At 45.9% G+C, this 18,675-nt stretch overlaps 1 protein-coding gene across 3 annotated transcripts in view; it reads left to right on the plus strand.

Moving 5' to 3' along the window:
* ARFGEF1 (ARF guanine nucleotide exchange factor 1) overlaps positions 1-18,675 on the plus strand; it is a 144,695-nt gene that overhangs the window by 68,952 nt on the left and 57,068 nt on the right. For all 3 annotated transcript variants that reach the window (XM_075583778.1, XM_075583775.1, XM_075583774.1), the window contains exons 5-9: positions 734-913; positions 1,745-2,018; positions 3,039-3,152; positions 13,475-13,635; positions 13,906-14,036. In XM_075583778.1, the coding sequence (XP_075439893.1) occupies positions 734-913; positions 1,745-2,018; positions 3,039-3,152; positions 13,475-13,635; positions 13,906-14,036 (860 nt within the window). The remainder of the gene's footprint in view (positions 1-733; positions 914-1,744; positions 2,019-3,038; positions 3,153-13,474; positions 13,636-13,905; positions 14,037-18,675) is intronic.

The following is an 18,675-nucleotide window of genomic DNA, read 5'->3' on the forward strand; positions in this document are numbered from 1 at the left end:
TTCGTCCTTTCTCCTCCTCAAACTGCACCAGCGGGGAGGTGTCCTGTAAGCTCCTGACTGCAACTGGAGGAACCAGGGCTGTACACACTCCGTGTATATGCAAACCGGAACAGTGGGGGATCCGACTAGCAGACTTCCCATCCACCAGTGATGACGTCACTTGCGTTGTCGTGCTTACGTGTTTCGTCTCCTCGTGACTTTCTAAAAGGCGTTGCAGTCAGGAGCTTACAGGACACCTCCCCGCTGGTGCAGTTTGAGGAGGAGAAAGGATGAACGGAGTACCGACACACTGGATGATGCAGGGGATCCACTGAAATGTCTGCAGTACTTTGTGATATGGTATCACTACATGCCTGATTTTATTATACCTTTGTGAGTGAGCTTTTTCCCTCTACCTTTTATATTAAAGTAAATACAGTATCACACTATGGGCCGTGCGCTTTCTCTTTTCATATATATGTATATATATATGTGTATATATATATATATATGTGTGTATATGTATATGTGTATATATATATATATATATATATATATATATATATATATATATATATTTACAGCATGTAATATCAAAATAACATTTCACATTTTCCATTTGTATTGACAGATTCATTCACAAATGCATTTTTATTCTTGCTTGGCCTTTATAAATGTTTGTTTTCTTGACATACACAACAGCAGTTCATGTTAACTGTAGGGATATATTATTGTTATTATTATATTATTTCAGGCCCTGCTCACTGCCGTTACATCGCAACAGATAGAAATTCACGAAGGAACAGTGCTGCAGGCTGTAAGAACCTGCTACAATATCTATCTAGCCAGCAAAAACCTCATCAATCAGACCACGGCCAAGGCTACCCTGACACAGATGCTCAATGTCATATTTGCACGAATGGAAAACCAAGCTGTGAGTATCCTTTTTCCCTGAAGGATTCATGTTCCCTACACCTATTTGTAATACAGTTTTTATTCAACTGAAAGCTTTCATAATATCAAAAGACAATTTTATTGAGATGAGTAGGTTTTTGCAGTAATATAGGGAACATGGATGGTCCTGAATATTCATTATACTGATTGATAATAATGTAATTCCAATGTAATGGCTTCTATATCTATCCCTCTAGGTTAGTGGTTTCCAACTCCAGTCCTCAAGAGACACGAACAGGTCAGGTTTATCCCTACTTCTGCACAGGTGGCTCAGTCAACGTTTGAGCCACCTGTGTTAAAGCAGGAATATCCTGGAAATCTGACCTGTTGGTGGCCCTCAAGGACTCGAGTTGGCCACTCCTGCGTTAGGTCATTATTAAGTTCTAGGGCTTTGTTTTTGGTGCATAGGAAATAATAATGGCACAGAGATATTGAAAACAGATTTCAGGAAAATCAAGTGCGCAGCTGAAGTTTTCATAAATAAATGTATATTAATGCGCGCCTTAACCAAATATACATTTGTGTACGTGCTGAAGAAACAACTGCCCAAAGTTATTGCGTATCAACAAGAGCCACAAAACCAAGGCAAATCTGGGTAATTTATTTCATAACCTCAATTGTACACACAGAGTCTCTGAATAGATTCTCTGTGTACAGAATGTACTGTAGGTGTTATGAAAATATTAGTAAGCTGTGTCCTATAACAGATTTCTTTATTGAAGGAATCCTTGTCTATGATGAGGCACGATAGAGAATTCATAGAGCACGGTAGAAACGTTCTTGTTGTGCTTTTTGATTGCCCTATTTGTAGCTTCAGGAAGCCAAACACATGGAGAAGGAACGGCACAAGCAGCAGCACCATTTGCAGAATTCTCCACTAAGCCATCATGAGCTAGAATTGCCTCCATTGAGACACCTCCTGGAGCAGTCGGATCGGCTGACTCAAGAACATGAAGGGGAACTTGACCAACACTCAAATCATATGGAAAACAGCCTTCCAGAAGAAGCTGAGCCAGAGAATGGATATGATGTGACAAGTGCAGAGAATGAACACACAGAGACTGACCAAGCTACAACTGCAGAAAGTAATTAACTATACAATTACTTCCCTTTCTAATATCAATGCAGTGTAGATAAATATTAGATAAATAGAGGATGGTATTGTGTTAGCCCATAAAACAGGACCAACTCCAGTCCTCAAATGCCACCAACAGGTCAGGTTTGAAGGAGGAGCTAATTGTGCTGAAGGAGGGATATCCTTTAAAGATGGCCCTTGAGTACTGGAGTTTGCCACTCCTGCCACAGAATATTGAATACTAGATCATTTAACATGATGTTGCATGTGCTAGTCTCATTTTAATGATCGTTACCTATGGGGTAATCAAAGTCCTAGTAGCTGCATTGATCCTGGAGAAGCCTTCATGAGAGCTTTTCACAGCTAAAATTAGAGTGTGCAGAGCTTTCGAAACCAAACAGTTCTCTTCGTGACGGCACGCGTGTGGGGGCGGCACGCGTGTGGGGCCGGCACGCGTGAACAGTGAGGTTTCAAAAGTGCTGTACATTGCATTTTCGGCTCTGAAGAACTTCTGTGTTAGTCCTTTAAAAGGTATCACAGCCTACAAACATCTACATAGTGTGTAATCAATACTTGTGTTGCAAGCTCTGCCAGCAGTAAAGGAGTGAAACATCGGTAAATACACACGTTGTATTTAAGAAATAGGTAAGGTTTTGGAGTTCCCTGTAGGACTGAACTTTGTTTTGTTGCTATATAATTACTGTACAAACCAATTAAGTTCACCCCAATTAAAATATAGAACTTAACTTAGTTAAAAGTCTGTCTCTTTCAAATTGGCAACAAGGCGTCATTCATTTTTCAAAAGCAACTTTGCTTTGGTTGTGCAAAACCTTATTCTTTACACCGCAGCTTTTTGTTTTTATTTTTCCAAGAGGGGACAATACTAATAAACTTTCTACATATTATATTCTTTGCAAAGATACAGTCATTACTTTTGAAAACACAAACATTTGCATTGTACAGTATGTAGGCACAATTTCTCCTGCTAGATTTTAGAATATCTTTTTTTTTCTTCTTCCTTTTTTTAAAGACTACTCCAAGACTGATTTGGGAATTATCGAAGAAGGTACCAATGACTGTGAAGGAAACGCACAGGATATAATCCAGAGCATCATACAGGATATGGTGAACTCTGTAGTTAAAGGTAATATTCTTTGTTTCTTGTACTGTGTGATTTCTCGCAAATATTGTATATGCTTTTACTGTTCCGAAAACAATAACCTTGCATGTAATATTTAGCAATTACATACGTGCACTGTATGGTCTGACATTGAAGACACCATCACTTCAACTCGTTGCTTTTGTTCCCCGGCTGTTCCAGTTTCCTAATAGAAACTAGGAAGTGGAACATTTACACACATGTATTCCACAGGGCCCTGACAAACGTGCTAACATCTTCAAAGGATGGGTTGGGGAATATCTTGGTTTTGGAAAGGATTACCTTTCAATTCGTAGTTTGGAGGGTGGGGAGTACTTCATTTGTCACCATAGGTGACTGTGTTTAGAATATATTTAGTTTTAGATTGGTTATTTTACCTGTCAGGTTCAGAGGACCTGCAATAAATATTAATACTATATGTGTACTAACCCCCGGTGCACTGTGAGCATATTTGTATCGTTTGTCTGAGAAAAACCTTCGGGCTCTCTCGATTAGGAGTAATTGGGGAGTGACTCCATGCGCCCAGCAGCAAGGGGATCTCTCTTCTACCTATACACTACACATCAGACACCACGAGCGCGGAATCCTTGATCGATCGTCTTCCTTGAAATAAATAGTCAATTGAATAGTTGTCGCCATTATGAAGCACCAAAACCGTAGCCAATGGTATTAACAAAAATTATGAGCAACCAAAAACAGCATTCTGCAGGTCTCCACTTCCATCAGTGCCTTTTCTCTTGGGATATCTACCAGTTGGTTCTGCTCAGGGCGCTCTCACCCTGCCAGCATTTTGCTTTTGACCTGAGCATTTAAGAAATTTGACAAGTTCTCCATTTTATGTTACCACTGTTAAGTAGCATTACTATTGTACCTCAAAATTGCGTAAGGATTATGCTACATGTGCATTGAACTGGGAATTTAAAGGAGACGTTCATGCAATATCCTGCTACAGAATATTCGTTCTGTAGTGTTAGATAACACAGTACATACTACATTTTTTTTAAATTCAACTCTTAATGCCATTTTTGTTGTAATATCCTTTGATTTCTATAGCAGGTTTTAGCACACTTCCTCAGCAGTGCAAGATCTTTGCATTACTTTTCAGTAGTTTGATGTGTCAACTGTAACACCTTAGTAATTTAAGAATATATTGTAGCTGCTGAGTTACACTGACTGAAGGATTGATAGAAACTGAAAGGTAGCCATTTAGTGAACCCTGCAAAGCAGGATCTTTGCTGATCTATCATGGGAGAACGAATCGATCGTCAGCTTAGGCAATTCGTTTTCAATAAAGGTAATCAAAGGATGCATATATTTAAACAAAAAAAATATATATTTTTTTAAAGTGCAGATTGGATTACCTCTCTAAGATTTATGTACTTGCATGCAAGTTAACGTTTATATTTCAAAGAGAAAATAGCACAGTAAATAGGGACAACAACACCATTTCAATGTATATAAGTAAAAGGAGGAATAGTAGGACTAAAGACAGAGTATGGTGATCTTGGAGACAAAGATCTAGCATAAAACTATAATGTTAATATAAATGGAATAGCAGAAAACTGTAGGTATAATATAAATGGAATAGCAGAAACGGTAGGTATAATATAAATGGAAAGGAGGTGGAGATAAGTCCATTTACAAAAGAAAACGTCCTAATGAAACTTGAAAGCGGACAAGTCAGTGTGGCCAGATGGGATACATCCAATGATATTAAGAGCTCCGGATGTGCTGGCCATGCCACTTACACAACTACTCAACCAGTCGCTATTAACCAGTGTCGTTCCAGATGATTGTAGAAGCACAAACATACTCCCACTTCACAAAAGCGTAAGTAGGAAAGAGCTAGGTAACTATTGGCCTATGAGCCTGGCATCAGTAGTGGGGAAATGAATGGAAACATTGCTGAAGGAAACCATTGGTCATGTCCAAGAAACCCAATTGATTTTTTTTTTGTCAAGGTGACTAATGTAATAGATTATGTTGAAGCAGTAGACATACAGGGGCTTATGCAGAGAGGTACGTACCAGAAAGGCTTAAATTCGCCACAGGATTGGCATTTAATTTTGTCCTATGCAGGGTACTCCGGTAGCGCGGTGTGCATGAAATTGTTAATTAGGCGAGTTTCACTTGGCGTGAAACTCGCCGTTCTGAGGCGCGCGGTATTTGGCCACAATACAGCCAACTTTTGTTGGCAGGCAAAATTTCACCCGAACGCGCCATTTAGTAGCTCCGATTGGCGCGTACATGCGCATCGGAGCTACTGGAATCGTGCATGTTTTTGCATTGGCGAAATCACGCTTCTCGCCACACGTCTGGCGAATTTGAATTGGCCCGCCTAGTTCTCGCCACTAACTGTTTAAATGTGGACATTTTTGCCACAAACCTGGCGAAATTGAACTTAACTTACCTCTCTGCATAAACCCCACAGTAGCTTATGTATGCCATGCTCTTCCTTCACATGCTCCTTCCTCGCCATGCTCTTCCATCACATGCTCCCTCCTCGCCATGCTCTTCCATCACATGCTCCCTCCTCGCCATGCTCTTCCGTCACATGCTCCCTCCTCGCCATGCTCTTCCATCACATGCTCCCTCCTCGCCATGCTCTTCCGTCACATGCGCCCTCCTCGCCATGCTCTTCCATCACATGCTCCCTCCTCGCCATGCTCTTCCGTCACATGCTCCCTCCTCACCATGCTCTTCCGTCACATGCTCCCTCCTCGCCATGCTCTTCCATCACATGCTCCCTCCTCGCCATGTTCTTCCGTCACATGCTCCCTCCTCGCCATGCTCTTCCGTCACATGCTCCCTCCTCGCCATGCTCTTCCGTCACATGCTACCTCCTCGCCATGCTCTTCCATCACGTGCACCCTCCTCTCCATGCTCTTCCATCACATGCACCCTCCTCGCCATGCTCTTCCATCACATGCTCCCTCCTCGCCATGCTCTTCCATCACATGCTCCCTCCTCGCCATGCTCTTCCATCACATGATACCTCCTCGCCATGCTCTTCCATCACATGCTCCCTCCTCGCCATGCTCTTCCGTCACATGCTCCCTCCTCGCCATGCTCTTCCATCACATGCTAGCTCCTCGCCATGCTCTTCCATCACATGCTCCCTCCTCGCCATGCTCTTCCGTCACATGCTCCCTCCTCGCCATGCTCTTCCGTCACATGCTCCCTCCTCGCCATGCTCTTCCATCACATGATACCTCCTCGCCATGCTCTTCCATCACATGCTCCCTCCTCGCCATGCTCTTCCGTCACATGCTACCTCCTCGCCATGCTCTTCCGTCACATGCTCCCTCCTCGCCATGCTCTTCCATCACGTGCGCCCTCCTCGCCATGCTCTTCCATCACATGCGCCCTCCTCGCCATGCTCTTCCATCACATGCTCCCTCCTCACCATGCTCTTCCATCACATGCTCCCTCTTCGCCATGCTCTTCCATCACATGCTCCCTCCTCGCCATGCTCTTCCATCACATGCTCCCTCCTCGCCATGCTCTTCCATCACATGCACCCTCCTCGCCATGCTCTTTCATCACATGCTCCCTCCTCGCCATGCTCTTCCATCACATGCTCCCTCCTCGCCATGCTCTCCCATCACATGCTCCCTCCTCGCCATGCTCTTCCATCACATGCTCCCTCCTCGCCATGCTCTTCCATCACATGCTCCCTCCTCGCCATGCTCTTCCATCACATGCTCCCTCCTCGCCATGCTCTTCCATCACATGCTCCCTCCTCGCCATGCTCTTCCATCACATGCTCCCTCCTCGCCATGCTCTTCCATCACATGCTCCCTCCTCGCCATGCTCTTCCATCACATGCTCCCTCCTCGCCATGCTCTTCCATCACATGCACCCTCCTCGCCATGCTCTTCCATCACATGCTACCTCCTCGCCATGCTCTTCCATCACATGCTCCCTCCTCGCCATGCTCTTCCATCACATGCTCCCTCCTCGCCATGCTCTTCCATCACATGCTCCCTCCTCGCCATGCTCTTCCATCACATGCTCCCTCCTCGCCATGCTCTTCCATCACATGCGCCCTCCTCGCCATGCTCTTCCATCACATGCGCCCTCCTCGCCATGCTCTTCCATCACATGCGCCCTCCTCACCATGCTCTTCCATCACATGCTACCTCCTCGCCATGCTCTTCCATCACATGCTCCCTCCTCGCCATGCTCTTCCGTCACATGCTACCTTCTCGCCATGCTCTTCCATCACATGTGCCCTCCTCGCCATGCTCTTCCATCACATGTTCCCTCCGCGCCATGCTCTCCCATCACATGCGCCCTCCTCGCCATGCTCTTCCGTCACATGCTACCTCCTCACCATGCTCTTCCGTCACATGCTCCCTCCTCGCCATGCTCTTCCGTCACATGCTACCTCCTCACCATACTCTTCCGTCACATGCTCCCTCCTCGCCATGCTCTTCCGTCACATGTGTTCTCCCCCACACACTCCCTCTACACCATGCTCTTCCCACACGCTCCCTCCTCCCCGTGCTCTTCCCACACGCTCCCTCCTCCCCGTGCTCTTCCCACACGCTCCCTCCTCCCCATGCTCTTCCCACACTCTCCCTCCTCCCCATGCTCTTCCCACACGCTCCCTCCTCACACTACTCTCCCCCCCCCCAGTACCATTCACTCCTCACATGTTCCCTCCTACACCAAATTAACCCCCTCACACATACACCATATATACACACACCCAATTAACCCCCCCCCCCTGCCAACCTCCCTCAGTCCCCATTATAAAATGGCTCACATGCACACACCATACATATGTTTACGTAGCCCATCACATCCACTAGTCACAGACACAGACACAGACAATACATATAGTGTAAATGTTGCCTCACATGGATCAGAATAACATGGATCCGGTGCCGAACGCCCTTTGAGGACCACGATGTGCAGCAGCCTGTCCCTACATGGGAGGTGCTGGGGAGTCTGGTCTGCATCTCCTCCATGCTACCGGCAGTGAATAGAGTGAGAAGGCAGAACCTGGACTGAGATGGGGAAGCACTGAGGCAGAGTGCGTGCCGCTGAACATCCAGGAGAATGGGCCCCTAACCAGTCGGGGTCCTGGTGCAGCTCAACAAGCTGCACATATGGTGGTTCCACCACTGTATAAAAGGGAAATCATGCATTTTTGCAGATGAGACAAAGATCTGGACCACGGTTGATACTCCAAGGAGGGTAAACCAAAATAACTAATGATTTAGGTAGATTAGCGGTATGGTAACTAGAATTCAATGGTAACAAGTGCAATATCATACACATGGGTCACACAACTACAAAGGCGGAATAAAGGATTAATAGCACTAATGTCAACCAATGTCCGTTCTGGAGACCATGGCTTGGAGTCATTGAAGCCGCGATGTGAGACATTGTGCCCGATCTAGTGGTAACTGGGTCGCAATATCCCACATCGTGGCTTCATTGGCCTATATCTCCAGAATGACATAAATAAATGAGGGGTTGTGTAAATTAGGGAACTTAAATGGTTCATGGTCCACATTTTAAAACTTGTCAGGAAAGACTAAATGTCCTTAATATGTACAGCTTGGATTAAAGATAGGAAAGGGAGGATATGGTTGAAATGCTCCAATATATCAAGGGTTTTCAACAAAGTACAGGAGGAAAGCATATTTTCGAGAGAGAAATGCTAGAGCAAGACGTCGAGCTCTGACGCTGGCGGGTGGGAGGCTAAGCAAAAACGGTAGGAAGTACTTTTTCACTAAAAGGGTAGTGGATAAGGAGAATAGCCTCTCAGAGGTGGTAGAGGCTAATATATACGAAGAAAAGTAAAAATGATTGGGCGAATCAAATAGGATCTAAGTTATTTTTTCTTTACATCTGATCAGGAAATGGGCATGCTAGATGGGAAAAGTGGTTCTTACCTGCTGTCAAGTTCAATATGTCTATTTTCTGATGAGTCTAGGTGAAGCCACACACGACAAAATATGTTGTTTTTTCCCCCCGTGTTCTCGTTGTAAAATGTAGATATACATTTTATGGGTGTGGTGTCATTTCATAACTTCGTTGCTGCATCAAATAAACCTTGGCTAAGGCTGAGGCCCCGGTCTCTCCGCTGTAACGCGCGCCCGCGCTTTTGGCGGCGCGTTCAGCCGGTTCCCCGGTCTGCAGCTCACTGCAGGAGGAGAGACCGGGGGGGGGGGGGCGTGGCAGAGGAGTGACGGGGGCGCGGCCATGACGTCACCCGGCAGGTTCGCCCTCATTGGCGGAACCGCCGGGGGGCGTGCCTAATCGCTCGACGCGAGTCCTGCTCTCAATTCTATTGAGAGCAGGAATAGCTCTCGCAGCGGGCCCGGCGCCATTGCGGGGAGGGCTCTCATGCGCGCAGCGTCCGCCACAGCGGACGCTGTAGTAGGCAGCGGGGGCAAGGCCTAAGAAAGGCCTGAAAGACCTTAATTGTGTAAGCCTGTCTGAGTTCACTTCTGTGTATCTTTCTCCCTGAGAAAATATTAATGAAGAAACCCCCAAATCATTAACCAGAGAGCTACTGAAGTAGTTGTGTGCTTGTAGCACTAATTAGTTTGAAGGAATCAAAATTGAGTGCAGATTATGGCTCAGTTTAGCAGCTCTTAACTGGAAATGACAACATTGTGTAACACTTTTTTAATCGCCAAATTCCACTAGGGAGGAATGCTCTGATCCTCTTAATACACGCTCATTATCCTCCAAAAGTAAAAGTGGTGCCAGCTACACAAAGGATATACATATTAGAGAAAGAGGGGGTGAGGAAAAACATTTGTTTTTAACACTTTGGTTGTCTCGTGATGTAGCTACCACATCATGGGATCTGGCATGGCGGGCGGGCCCATGAAGTAGTAGAAACGTCATATGCTATTGGCTCGTTTTCTGGGGAATCCAATATGGTCGCCACTGTTTGACCAATTGGAGGAAGCAGCAACAGATAATGTTGTGGCTTTCAAATGGCATGTGGATCCCGCAAGATTTAAACAGCAATATTGTTTCCCCAGAAGGAAGCCTGGAACTGGCATCTATCACAGTCCTTATCTTGGGAACGGAGTCAGGTCCCCTGAGCTGAAAATGTATTTAAAAAAAAAAAAAAATTCCCAGATGGGATTGCGACTTTAACTAAATTGGAGGCTGTTATTTGTTACCAAGACATTGTAGTGCAAACAAAGGTTACGTGCTACAGCGCTAATGCTAAAAAATGAATAGTGTACTATTACATTAATAATAAATCAGTGCCTAAAATATAGGAAAGGCTGCCTGGACTCGGCGAATTGATACAAAACACATCACAGTTAGCAGAAAAAAAACGACGCCTTACAACAAAAAGTTCAATAAAAAAGAGACCTGACCAAAGTGGAGAAGTCCAGTCCTGTTGAGAACAGAGGTCAAGACATTGTAGGTTACTGTGGCAACATTGTTACTTTACAAACACGCATGCAATTCACGTATAACATCATTAGTGCTGGTCTTCCATGACAAAGATTATCTGGTGGTCATATTCAATCTTTCAATTACTGAAATGCTCTGGATGCAGCTGCAGCGCTTCCAATTGTGTGTAGCGATTTAATACAGCAGTAGAATATTGCTTTAAGGCTGCAGCCCCAGTGCTCACTGCGGCGCATGCACAGATTACAGCTGCAATCTGTGGTCTGTAGGGGAGCGATGGGATGCGCGGGAGGGCGCAGCATATCTGCCCTTCCATTGGCTGCCCGCCGAGCTCGTGACAGTGTCGCGGCACGGGAAGACAAAATGTATTGTCTTTCCTGCCGGCGTACGCGGTGTCGTGAGAGGGGAGCGCAACACAAGGAGCTACTGGGGCCTGCCTGACGTGAGGCAAGTGTCTGGTGTGCTGCGCGCACGCTGTCACGCGCAGCGCCGTGACCACTGGCCACCCGGCCTAACTCAACAGCAGACAATCTGATTGTAATGATCGAGTATATATTTTTTATTTATTTTCCTCATGTAGAAGGACTAATATGGTGAACACTGCATTAATATTCTTTGTACATAACTCATTCTTGGGGCCCTACCCAATATGGTCCAATGTAGACGATCGCACCTTTATCGATGGGGGAAACGCACATTGGTTTCAGCGGGAGTGTTTAGCCGAGACTATAATGAATTGCACCCTTTATTTTTCAGTTTTTCTCATGTTTTTCTTTTGTCTGTTAAATGCTAGTTGACAACATACACATTAGCGCAAGATGAAAATGGCCTACTTAAGTGTGAATATTTTGTTGAGAAAATGTTGAAATATTTTTCTAATGTATGTACATCTAAATGAGAGAATCCTTAATTAACGTCAGTGACGGATTAAAAAAAATGGTGCCCTTAGGCACTTACCTGATGCCTCCGCCCTCTTCCAGCGCTGCGCTGTCTTGTTGCCATGGCAACGTGAAGGTGTGTAACATCACGTTGCTGGCCACGCATGCGGCAAGCACCGGTCGCGTATACCGCTTTCAAATTCTGCCACACCAAAATGTTGCTGCCTTATGCCCCGACCTATCCGCCAGTGATTGACGTGCATTGTAAACCTTTCAGCACTCAAACTGAACTTTCATTTTTTTGGGGGTGGGGGAGCAGTGTGTTGTGGGCACATTCTGTGCAGTGTTGTGGGCACCTTCTGTGCAGTGGTGGGGTAGCAGGGTGTTGTGGGCACCATCTGAGCAGTGGTGGGGGAGCAGGGTGTTGTGGGCACCATCTGAGCAGTGGTGGGGGAGCAGGGTGTTGTGGGCACCTTCTGAGCAGTGGTGGGGGAGCAGGGTGTTGTGGGCACCTTCTGAGCAGTGGTGGGGGAGCAGGGTGTTGTGGGCACCATCTGTGCAGTGGTGGGGGAGCAGGGTGTTGTGGGCACCTTCTGTGCAGTGGTGGGGTAGCAGGGTGTTGTGGGCACCTTCTGTGCAGTGGTGGGGGAGCAGGGTGTTGTGGGCACCTTCTGTGCAGTGGTGGGGGAGCAGGGTGTTGTGGGCACCTTCTGAGCAGTGGTGGGGGAGCAGGGTGTTGTGGGCACCTTCTGTGCAGTGGTGGGGGAGCAGGGTGTTGTGGGCACCAGAGCAGTGGTGGGGGAGCAGGGTGCTGTGGGCACCTTCTGTGCAGTGGTGGGGGAGCAGGGTGCTGTGGGCACCTTCTGTGCAGTGGTGGGGGAGCAGGGTGTTGTGGGCACCTTCTGTGCAGTGGTGGGGGAGCAGGGTGTTGTGGGCACCTTCTGTGCAGTGGTGGGGGAGCAGGGTGTTGTGGGCACCTTCTGGGCAGTGGTGGGGGAGCAGGGTGCTGTGGTCACCTTCTGTGCAGTGGTGGGGGAGCAGGGTTTTGTGGGCACCTTCTGTGCAGTGGTGGGGAGCAGGGTGTTGTGGACACCTTCTGAGCAGTGGTGGGGGAGCAGGGTGTTGTGGGCACCTTCTGAGCAGTGGTGGGGGAGCAGGGTGCTGTGGGCACCTTCTGTGCAGTGGTGGGGGAGCAGGGTGCTGTGGGCACCGTCTGTGCAGTGGTGGGGGAGCAGGGTGTTGTGGGAACCTTCTGTGCAGTGGTGGGGGAGCAGGGTGTTGTGGGCACCTTCTGTGCAGTGGTGGGGGAGCAGGGTGTTGTGGGCACCTTCTAAGCAGTGGTGGGGGAGCAGGGTGTTGTGGGCACCTTCTGTGCAGTGGTGGGGGAGCAGGGTGTTGTGGGCACCTTCTGTGCAGTGGTGGGGGAGCAGGGTGTTGTGGGAACCTTCTGTGCAGTAGTGGGGGAGCAGGGTGCTGTGGGCACCGTCTGTGCAGTGGTGGGGGAGCAGGGTGTTGTGGGCACCTTCTGTGCAGTGGTGGGGGAGCAGGGTGCTGTGGGCACCGTCTGTGCAGTGGTGGGGGAGCAGGGTGTTGTGGGAACCTTCTGTGCAGTGGTGGGGGAGCAGGGTGTTGTGGGCACCTTCTGTGCAGTGGTGGGGGAGCAGGGTGTTGTGGGCACCTTCTAAGCAGTGGTGGGGGAGCAGGGTGTTGTGGGCACCTTCTGTGCAGTGGTGGGGGAGCAGGGTGTTGTGGGCACCTTCTGAGCAGTGGTGGGGGAGCAGGGTGTTGTGGGCACCTTCTGAGCAGTGGTGGGGGAGCAGGGTGTTGTGTGCACTTTCTGAGCAGTGGTGGGGGAGCAGGGTGTTGTGTGCACTTTCTGAGCAGTGGTGGGGGAGCAGGGTGTTGTGTGCACTTTCTGAGCAGTGGTGGGGGAGCAGGGTGTTGTGTGCACTTTCTGAGCAGTGGTGCTGCTTTTATAATTATTTCTGTGTTGGTATTTAACTTTTTTTTCTTTTTTTTTTTTTAATATAGGAGATGAGAATATAAACCCTGAATGCGCGACAAGAACATCGGAAGATGGAAGCGAAGGGGACACTGTCCATGCTAATGGGATACCCGGCACACCAATATCTATGACATATACACCCTCCTTACCTGATGACAGGCTATCGGTCTCTTCTAACGACACTCAGGCAAGGAAGGGACTTTTTGGTTTTAAATAGAAAAGCTTAAGCTATTGGAAATCCATGGAAATGAGGGAAAATGTGAGTTGTAAATAAAATGTGTACACGAGTAGCCCCCAATCTCATGGGTTTTCTGTTCTCTGACAGCTTGCACAAAGCTGTACAATGATGATGCAGAGTATAGAGTGCAGTTGTTGGAATGTTATTGGACAATAAATGGTGACATTAGAAGCGTGTGACCTTCAGATCCGATTCTATGTTTGTTTGTTTTGTTTTTAGGAATCTGGAAACACTTCAGGACCTAGCGGTGCTAAGTTCTCCCATATCTTACAGAAGGACGCCTTCCTAGTCTTCAGGTCACTGTGTAAATTATCTATGAAGCCGCTGTCGGATGGGCCGCCAGATCCAAAGTGAGTAGTGCTGGCAATGTTGAAGCAGTAAGATTTGAGCATATAGTGACTTTGCTTCAATATTTGTAATTTAAACAGTCCTCGGGCTGCTCTGTCAAATCGCATTGACATGACCTCTCCGCAGAGCGATCGCGTGACCGCAGCATCACTTAATTCGGAAACTGAAGAGTTCTATTCAATTTTCCTGCGTTACAGATCGGGTTCTGCGCTCCATAAGAACTTGGAAGCGATCTCCCCTGAAAAACAAGCACAAAAAGGGCATGACGTAGCCCAGGGGTGCGCAAACTTTTCCCCCTGCACCCCTCTGTGTGCTCTCCCCCCCTGCTCGTGCCCCCACCCCTTACCTTGTCTCTGGCATCCAATGTCGCTGCAGGGTCATTTGATGCTGCGATGACATGGCGACGCACCGCCAGAGACAAGGTAAGAGAACTGACCGGCTTTGTGCGATCCCCCAGCATTTAATTTAAACGCTTTGTGGAAGGTCGCGGAGCCTCTGTAAGCGCCGCGCGCCCCCCCATTGCGCACCCTGACTTGGCCAGTACGTCAGGGTGCCCCTGCAGTGCCAGATCCTATGATGTAGGTCCTACATCCTGGAGCACCCAAAGTGTTACGATTTTGGAATGTGTTCGAAGCATCAGCCTTCTTCTGCAGTGATGTTTCCATAGATAATTATCTCACTGGTCAGGAAATTACCAATTACATTTCTTTTTTTTTTCTATGCCTACAGCAGACATTTTCTTTTTTTTCTTATTAACTTATTCTGAACTAAAGATTGTCCAATGGTAATGAGTCTTTGTCTCAAAATAGAGACAAAATAGAATCTGTTTTCAGGGTTAAAGAGACCAGTTGTTTGTTTTGTTTAAGAGGGTAACATTAAATAGGATTTTATTCTGGGTAATGTTGATTGTAATTCTGTGTTTGAATCCACACAAAGCGTATCTGTTTACTGCTCCTTGACTGTTGAGTATCAGGTGCTTGCGTCCTTTGTGTAGGCATAACCGTGGAGCTGCTATTTCTCTGCCTGGGCAGCGATTTAAAAAAACAAAATGGAAGACGAGAAATTGAATGGGAAAAAGGAATATCGAGCATTTACTGTCGTAAGGAAGTAAAACAGGATTAAGCACAGCGCACCCGAGGCTTACTGTACATGTCTTTATGCGGGTTCCTTTTTTTAGAATGGTTTGCTGTCACGTTTAAAATGTATTGTTAGCCTACGAGGAATTAATTGCCAATACTAGGTGATGTGACGAACATTTATCAACTTGGATGTAATGACTGAAATCCAGGTATATCCGACACGTTTCGCAAAAAAAGAGAGAAATGTAAAACGCATTTTCTCTGTATTTTTAAAGTAAATTTAACCGTGTTTCTTAACCTTGTCCTCGGGACACCCCAGCCAGGCCATGTTTAATGGATCACCAGGATATTTTTAATTGATGTGAAATAATATTGCAAGTAATTGAATCCTTCTAGTGACGAAAAAGGGGTGACATTTATGAATTCTACGGCTGTGTTCTAGCAAAAAATAATATTTTGTGGAAACGGCAAAACACTATGTTGTTACAGGTGCGCTGACGAGTATTCTAAAACTTGCCTTAAACTTGCCTTGGAAAATCTGGGCCTATCACCAACAAGATCCAGGTACATGCTGGGTACATGCTACAACATTTCAGTGACATTTCTGCAGTGACTAATGGCCCATCGGATTAACACATCAGCTTGAATGGGACTGCCAGGGACCCCCACTGTTAATCCGATGGGCCATTAGTCTGTCTGCAGAAATGTCACTGAAATGTTGCTGCATGTACCTGGGTCTTGTTGGTGATTGCAAAGAAAAACGCGCCGGCAAGCTCTGCACGGCAAGGATTTCCTTTCTAATGGTCTGATTTAGTTTGCTGTACATATTGTATTATCATTCCCTGTACCGTATGGTCTCTTGTGTAGTGCTGAGTACACTGTGGGCACTATATAAAGAAAGCTTTACATAGATACAAATAGCTATCTGCGCAGAGAGAAGCATATTTGATGTTTTTGAAACTCTGTTGTAAAATATGTTGTTTAACTAAAAATTCTTAATACTTCTAGCAGTGGATAATTGATCTGAATGACCTAAATTCAGATGTTGGACGTGCTCTACTTTCAGGATCCCGCTTTTCAAAGGATAAATGTGTTTGGGTGAATACAATATTGTTTTTTTATCCGTGCGTTTTGGCTATTCAAAAAGCGATGTTATTGCCTTGTTTTGCTTACCTTCGCATCGATACATGATGGATTGTGTTACTAGTCTTCGCCACTAACAAGCTGGCTCGGTGACAACACGCCAAATCACTTGATATCTTTTACCTACTTATAAATATTTAAACGCGCATCTTTTGTTATTCTTTACCGTGTGTTCCTCTTTTTCCTTTAAAGGCACAGTACTACAACGCACGGACAAAATGACATATCCGTGTAATTGTTTTCTAAGACGGCAATCACCCGGGATTGAGCCTTTAAATGACTAATCTTGTTCTGTAAATTGATGCCCTCCATTTAACACGTTCGGATATGTGCTTAAATCATCTTCATAGTGTATGTAATAATGTACTCCAACAACAAGAGGGGTTTTTTTTGTTATAAATAAATGGTCTTGATAAACTTATATTGTTATGATAAAAGTACAAAACACAAAAGTGAGTCGGACTACTCTGGATCCGAAACACTTAAATCAATGATGTGTCTTAATGATCATGAAAATGATTAAATATTGGTTAATTGTACTTCAAATCCACCCGAGCCTGAGGAGGAGGTGCAGTCCTCTGTAGGTATAACACACAAGTACAAAGGATAAAGAAACAGATACCCACTACATGAAACTGCACTCAGCTGAAGTGAGGATTTAAATAAAGTTAACCTAAAATATACCTTTTATTGGATCAACTTAAATACTGTAAGTGGAGAACTTGGTAATATACTAATTAAAGGTTTATTTTAGGTTTCATTTATTTAAATTAACACACATTCCGAGAGAGGCATGGAGAGGCATGAAGGGAGGGTGGGAGAGGGAGAGGGAGAGGGAGAGGGGGGGGGGGAGAGGGAGAATATCAAAAGGAGTTCTACTGACCGTGGCAAATGTATACAACAAAAAACAGGGGAGCCCAATGCTACATTCAATTGACAAAACATATGTAGTTATAAGCAGGGGTCGACAAAGGCGACTGCATTTTGGCTGCTGTTGACTGCTTACCTGCGGCGGCGGCGTCTCCCGGTCTTCTCCGTCTTCTTCTACAAATTCATCTTTTCCCCCTGCAGCTCCAGTTAAAATTGCTGCGCGGCATCAAACACCACGTTGCCACGGCAATGGGACGCGGAACCACGTTGCGCCATGACGTCGCCATGTCCCGATTCCATGGCAACGCGGCGTCATTTGCTGCCGCGCGGCCATTTTAACTGGAGCTGAAGGGGGAGAAGATGAATTTGCAGGGGAGAAGACAGAGATTGCTGCACCACGCCGCCGATGGTAAGTGTCGTGAGAGGGGGGTGAGCGAGTGTTTGGGGGGGGGGTGGCGGCTGACTTTTGGGGGGGGGCTAGTGGGTTTTTGCCCAGTTTGTCGGGCACTGGTAATAAGTATAAAGTTAAATACTCCAATAGTAATATTTACTTGGTTATTTAGTTAAACCCTTTGGGCAAAGCATCATAAGCCTGCATACCAACGTCAAGGTATAACCAAATGTGCAGGTCCTAATACTACACTGTGAACCTTCCCTTTTACCTCTGTGAGGGGGAACAACCATAGAAGGTCCTGTCCATAAAGCATTCATTTATTTAAATCCTAACTTCAGTTGACGGCAGTTTCATTTAGGGGGTATCTGTTTATTCTTTGTATCATAAAAGTAGATGTTTAACATTTAGATTTTTGTTTTGTAATCGGCATTCTCTCTCTCTCTTTTTTTTTAATTATTTTTTTTGTACTTTCTAAATTGATGCTTGAAAGAACTTATTTTTAATATGTAACAAGACTGTCCACCTTATAATATCATTTGTACTAAGCATGCCACTTGGTTTAGGGAACAGATATGGAAATATACTATTTGCTCATGCCATGTAGTTATAGCAGCTCACACTGACCTCACACTGACCTCACACTGACCTCACCCTGACCTCACCCTGACCTCACGCACCTCGTGCCTTTTACCTCCCTCTACTAAGCAATGACTTCTCTGCTTTAGGAGACTTTCCTACAGGATCTTACTGTGGATTGGAGGGCACATGATGGTAATGCACAGTAGATACCGTATAAATCTTACATGTTCTTTTCCACCCAAATATGGATTTGATGGACACTAGAAGCGTGTGATTAGACTCAGTATTGTTGCAGAATGCTTATTTTTCAGGGGTCCTTTTGTTTTTTACCACAGGCGTGTGTTGCAAACCTTTTTGAATTGAAAGTTGAACTCTAGACAGTAAAGCAGTAAACATTACAGAATATAAATACTATACAAACTCTTTAGGTCTCAGTAAGAAACATGATGGTGGGCATTATCACTACATCGTATTTGTCTCTGAAACACTTGTGTACTGGAGAAGTACTGATGCAGCCACGAGTACCCGAACACTTGCCTGGGAAAATCTGGGGCAATACCCCAGTAATGCTGCAAC

This window comes from Ascaphus truei, chromosome 2 (assembly GCF_040206685.1).
Source record: "Ascaphus truei isolate aAscTru1 chromosome 2, aAscTru1.hap1, whole genome shotgun sequence".
In the NCBI taxonomy this organism is placed as follows: domain Eukaryota; kingdom Metazoa; phylum Chordata; class Amphibia; order Anura; family Ascaphidae; genus Ascaphus; species Ascaphus truei.